The sequence below is a fragment of the Alligator sinensis genome, unplaced genomic scaffold, assembly GCF_000455745.1.
Source record: "Alligator sinensis unplaced genomic scaffold, ASM45574v1 scaffold645_2, whole genome shotgun sequence".
NCBI classification, from domain to species: domain Eukaryota; kingdom Metazoa; phylum Chordata; order Crocodylia; family Alligatoridae; genus Alligator; species Alligator sinensis.
In genome coordinates this window covers 25,635-31,733 of record NW_005843108.1, presented here as the reverse complement: position 1 = coordinate 31,733, position 6,099 = coordinate 25,635, and the positions used below count along the sequence as shown (strand labels likewise).

Genomic DNA, 6,099 nt, shown 5'->3' with positions numbered 1-6,099 from the left:
GGGCTGTGCATTGCCCATTGCAGGCTTCCACCCTGCTGCCCTCCCCTGATGCCTCCATAGCCATATGCGTGACTCAATGCTACAAAGAACACTGGGGCTGCACAGGAAGCTGCCTGCCACTTCAAACTCCGCACTACCCTGGCAAGGCATCCCTTGCCTGCGTGGCTGCAGCAGGGGTGGCAGCACAGGGCTGCTCACAGGGAACACGGGCAGCACAGAGGTCGCAATGGCAGACAGTTTCCTCTGTGGCTCTTCTGTTCCCTGCAGCACCGGGCAGCACATGCTGGGCTGTAGAAGCCTGAGGGGCATCAGCAGGGTGGGAAGCACAAGCCTAAAGTAGGCAGCCCACACCCCGCGTACAGATCTGGAGAGCACAGGTCCCCCTTCCTCCCCCAGGAGTGCACGCTGTCATGGGGAACAGCCCCCCCCGACATGAGCCTGCAGCCTGCCCCACCTCCACCCCATGCACAGAGCTGAGGGGCACGGGTCCCCCCTGCCCCACCCCTGGGAATGCACACAGCAGGAAGGAGCCGCTGCCCCCCACTCCTCAAGGAGCTGCTTGCAGCCTCGTTCCACTCCCCAGCAGGGCCCTGAGGCCACACGCATTGTAGCCCCAGCCTCACTCAACTCCCACCCTCCATTCCTATGGGACTCTCAACACTGCCCCCCCACCACCCTTCCCTGCAAGGCTGCCTGGGGCCGTGTACATGCACATGGTGCCCCCTGCCTTACCACCCTCCTCCTCCTCTCTCCCAGCCCCCTGAAGGCTGGAACTCTACCAGCCTGCAGAGGGCTCACTGCAAAATCCACAGGTTTCTCCAGTAAATTGAGAAATCCACGTTTGCCTCTGGTAAAAGGTAAAATTCGCAGTTTAATCTGTTTTCCCATGGGAAATGGAAAACCTGGATTCTTGTTCATCTCACATACTAATCTTTGAGGTCTTTGTTTTTTAGAAATTAAAACAAGTGTTCCCCTTCCTACTCAACCAAGGAGGGATGTTCTTGATTGACCTCTTACCACAAATACCTTACCACAAGGACCTTCGTAAAACTTTTTCTAAAAGTTATTTCTATGCTATTTAGGCCCAGATCCACTAAAAGCTGTAGGGTTTTCAGCAACAAGCTGCTGAAACAAATTTTAGGTTATTAATAAAAGGTTTTTAATTAAATAATAAGATGACTGAGGTGCACCTGAAGTTATTTAAAATAATAGAAATAAAGTTTGTTTTATGCTCCATAAGGCTTTTAGTATACTGCAGGTTTGGCTCCACATAATTCAATACTCGAGGGCGCAACCAGGTTTAAAGAAAGACTAGTGAATCTGCGCATCGCTGCAGAAGATCAAGTTGATTTTTTAATTTTCTATAACCTTTTGTCATAAGCATAATCTTTGCTTTATGGTTTATGCATCATTGCAATATTGAATCTTGAGTGAAGCATTTACTGAATGGCCCTTCATCATTATATCACTATGAACTGTGTGTAGGCCAACAGAATAAGAGATTTAATTCATATAGATAAGATGCATATTAAATTCACAGATTATTTATTACAAGTATCAAAATACTGTCTTCCCACTTTTCTCTGCATCTACAAATACAGAAGAAAGAATATTCTACAGAATAAAGTTTTGGAGGTTTAGGGCCAGTTTTCCTTGTTTCAAACTAAAAACCCAGATTGTTTGGTATTTTTAATTGAAAAGACAAAGACATTATATTACACAAATAAACCTAACCTATATCTATTTTTATACACATATTTATATATACTTTCCATACTTGAAAGAAAGATACAGACATATTCCAACATACCTCTTTCTGTTGTAGCTGATTTCGGTACTCTATGGATAACTGTTTTATTTGAAGTTCTGCTGCTTCATGTTTTTCTTCCAAATCACCACAGACTTTTTTCAGTCTCTCATTCTAGAAAAATGAAAAATGACAATTAACGAATCTTGTGTGCCTAAGGAATTATCTGATCAGGCAAAAGCTTAATAACCGAGCGTTCAAGGTTTTTCATGTTGTCCTACTTTGCTCTTTCAGACTTAGAAACCTGTACACACAGTTACACTGTTGAGGATGACAGGCTGGAATTAGACCTTCAGAATTAGTTTTGATCTGAGGTAACAGTCACTTAACACACCCATATACCAGGTCATTACCAACCAGAAAGATGCTGATCCAATGTCGGACCAATGTATCAATGCACCTCTAGAATAAAGGCAAAATGGCACAGGCAATGCAAGAGTAATCTTGCATCCTCTGACCTGGATGCTATGATGGCTCTCTGGATACAGGGATGTAGGATACACAGCTTAGATTTTTAACATTGCTGTAATACTCATCTGTCACCCTGATTTCTAGAATTTCTTTAACAGATATCATCTTTAAAAAAAAAAAAGCTGTGTCTGATAGACAGAGAGGAAACTAAACTTGGCCCTTAGCAGCATCAGTTTATCCTTCTCAAATACAGTACCTGCATTCCAGAGCGGCCTACCTCAGACTTTTGTGCTGCTTGAATACTTTCTATTTCTCTCAGTCTAGAATTGGATACTTGAAGTTCTGTTGATTCATCTGAAAGATAAAAAGTTATTAATATTACAGTTTTCTAGTCTGAATGATTCTTAACTCTGTGGCAACAGACAAAATGAGATTCTCAAGTAAAAGGGTACATTACAGTTTTGTTGGACTTTGTTATATGAGTTCAAGAAACATGACTTTATTTTTCTTTTCTACCTTTATGGACTAGGGAGTGTAACAACTTTCCAGTTCAAAAGTTTGGAATTCTCTACACTTTGCAAGCCACATCTTGGAACCGATGGCAAAATGTAAAATTAAACTTTGAAAGGAATAAGTAACTTATTCCTGTCTCCAAATAAATTACTATTCTGATGAGAAGTTGTTTTGCTTTTCATTAGTGCTTTGATGTAGATAAATAGCCAGCTAACGTTGCACCCAATGAACGCCACGTGCCCCCGGCAGCAGTGTTGGCGGCAGTGGTGGCAACTAGGGAACTCCCACAGGCAGCCATGGCGCTGACAGGGGCAGGCTGAGCAGGGAGCTCCTGCAGGCAGCTGCAGCGGTGCAAGCAGCAGGGGGAAGTGAGGGGGTGGGAAGCGCCGACCAGTGGTTGGCAACCACCCACAGACACTGCCAGCAGGGTGGGGTGGCGAGCAGTGACCGCCCGCCGGCACCGTCGGCAGCGCTTTTGGCAGGGGGTGCACAACCAAGCTCGGGGGTGATTGTGCACTTGCGTGCACCCCTCCATGTTGCCAATGTTGCACCTTAATGATTTTTTTTGGCAACACGTCATCCATAGATAACAAGTTTCCGTTCACATTTTTGTCTTACTTATTTGAACTTCCCAGCCTTGCTATACCTTCTCAATATGAGAGAATCAAATTTAGAAATAGCTTAGCATTAGAGATGAAAGCTCATCACAGGATCCTAGGAGCTGATGATGCAGGAGCTTCTTTCCAGTCTAGTCCCCAGCTATGACAAGCTATTACATCACTTTACTACCACATTTAAAATCTTATCAAGCTTCACCTTAATTCTAGTTAGGTTTCTTCCACCCCACTGTTCTAATTGGGAGGCTATTCCAGAAGCTCATTCTTTTGAAAATTAGAAATCTGTTAATTTTCAGGCTAAATGCATCTGTTGTCCGCTTATATACGTTTGTTCTTGTGCGAACACTGTCCGCCCTGGTGCTTACTCTCTTCCATGACAGTTTCACAATAATCACATACTCTCCCTGATTCTATTGAGAGAGGTTAAACAAGTTATTTTATACAGGCTCCTTTATAATCTCTTTTCTCAAGACAGACTCTCTATCCCCTGATGACCCTAAAAGCACATCCCTATGGGTACACGTGTGTGGTTTCTGGCACCAGAAACCCATCTGCAGCACTACATATGACATGTGCCACATATGCATGCATTTGCCATGCTAATTAGCAGCGTGGCAAGTTTTTTTGACAGCAGGATCTTCCAGTGTCAATCAAAAAAAAAAAAATCACACCAGAAAAAAGCTGGGTGATGCATGGGGTAGCAGCATGTGCCACTTGAACCTGGAGCCTGCATGCCCAGATTGCTGCCACTGCAACCCCAGGAGGCCCACAGGAAAGGCTGATGGTGCCAGCCCAGGCAAGAGCCCCTGCCTCCCTTACCCCACCTGGGGCAACTTGCCATGTGCCAAAGTGCACATGCAAGGACATGTCCCAGGGACAAGTAGCAGTGACACAGATGTGTGCCACTTCAATCTGTCCCTGGGGAAATGCATGTTCCCACTTACGGAGATGCCCCCTAAGAGTCCTTCCCAAAGGTATTCTATTTGAATTTATCCTTCCTGAACACAGTATTCCAGATGTCAATTTACCTGTGCCTTGAACAATAGTATCTATAGTTAAAGAGAAGCAGTACTTTCTGTAAAATTTCCTAATTCATTTTTAATCCAACTTGGTCTCCTATCTGAATTTTTCCCTTACTACTGTTATGCACTGGATACATCTTTTGACTGAGTTGCTCACAATACTCACTAAGTCCCTTCTTCCTACCCTGTGCTTCCCCCCCCTCTGAAAAAAATGCAAAAATCTTACTATGCTGCTGCTGAGTTCCGAGCCTGGACTATTTTTTTTAATCGATGTACATAATCTTAGGAAATCCAAATTAAGGGTACTGTGACTGTCACTGCTTTGAAAGTCAATCCTTCAGAGCTTTTATGAACCAAAATTTGGGGTGACTGATCATAGCACTTACAAGGAATTCATTTTATACATGGGACTGAGAGTAACATTTACTTATTTTGTTCACTTCTCTCTACATTTTTTAATGTAATTTTAACTATGTTCCACTATTACCTTCTTTCTGTCTGGGAGTGCTGCTGTTCAATACATGGTTGTTTCCAGCTGACGGGGTCAGCAATCTTTTGCCACCGTGAACCTGAATTTGGAGTTTGGCTCCTACTACTAGCCACAAATCTTCCTTCCCAGTGCCCAACCTGCCTGAACTTACCCATGCCATTGGTCCCCAGCCCCTCTGCAGCAAAGTTAAGCACAGGCACAAGAGAACACCAGGAAGGTCTGTAGAGGGAACAGGTGGCACAGTAAAACTGCATGCTGTCTGACCCCCTGTGTCACTCAAGGCCAGGTTGGAGCTTTGTGGAATGGATCTGCCTCATGAGCCAAAGGTTGCCAAACTATGCCAGAGGACACTGTCCTTTCTATACAGTCATTATTTGTTTCTCTCAGTAATTTCATGAAAGGATTCATAAAAAAAAAAAAAAAGGATACGAATTAAATTTGACCAATCCTTTGTACATTTGATTAACTGTTCTGAAAACAAAGAGGAAATGAACAAAAAGGTTTCTTCTAACGCAACATAGTACTTTACCCATAAACAATGTAACAAACTATTTCCCTGAAATGGGGTGAAGTTCACCACACTCTGATTTCCCTCTGGGCCTCTTTTTAAGGGGTAACGGGAACTTTGACACTTTCCTTTACTAGGAAACAATCACTGTTTTTACAGGTCTGTAGAATACCTTTAGTAGGTACATTTCACATTTAATTTCTTTCAGATCTCCTAACAAGCAACACCTAGCGATTTTCCATCTGCTGCTTAAAAATTGATATTGAGAGTTTCCGCTGACTCAAATGTTCCAGATAGGGGAGCACCAATAAAGATTTTTTTGGCCACTACTGATGGCTGATTATTGACCAGCCATATTGGTCAATACTGATCCAACTGCCAATATGTAGCCTGGCAGCTTGGAGAACAGTGTTGGCTGGTAAATCTGGGTGAGGGAAGGAGGCGGGCAGACTGAGACCCCCACAGTAAGGGAGGGAGTGGAGCTGGTGCAGGTGCTGCCCAGTCAGGGTGGGGCAGAGCATGACCAGAGGTGCAGGGGAGGGGACAGAGGAGTGAACGAGGAGGGCTGCCACTGCTGCACACACCCCAGGGGAGGCATGGAATGTGTATGTCCCCCAGATCTGTGCACAGGGTGAGGACAAGCTGCTGTTGCGCGCTCTCACTCAGGGGCTGCACTGTGCACTGGGCTCTTCCCAGTGGCTGCACTTGGAGCGAGCGGGGCAGGCAGCAGT

At 44.6% G+C, this 6,099-nt stretch overlaps 1 protein-coding gene across 3 annotated transcripts in view; it reads right to left on the bottom strand.

Annotated features, from left to right (window-relative positions):
• TRIP11 (thyroid hormone receptor interactor 11) overlaps positions 1-5,962 on the bottom strand; it is a 62,061-nt gene extending 56,099 nt beyond the window's left edge. For 2 of the 3 annotated variants that reach the window (XM_025193844.1, XM_025193845.1), the window contains exons 1-3: positions 4,858-5,958; positions 2,496-2,572; positions 1,811-1,921 (exon numbers count right to left, since the gene is read on the bottom strand). In XM_025193844.1, coding sequence (XP_025049629.1) covers positions 1,811-1,921; positions 2,496-2,572; positions 4,858-5,020 — 351 coding nt within the window. In that variant the 5' untranslated portion in view covers positions 5,021-5,958. Of the gene's footprint in view, positions 1-1,810; positions 1,922-2,495; positions 2,573-4,857 lie in introns of all 3 variants that reach the window. The other variant, XM_025193846.1, reaches the window with a different exon arrangement.
• Between the last annotated feature and the right edge of the window lie 137 nt (positions 5,963-6,099).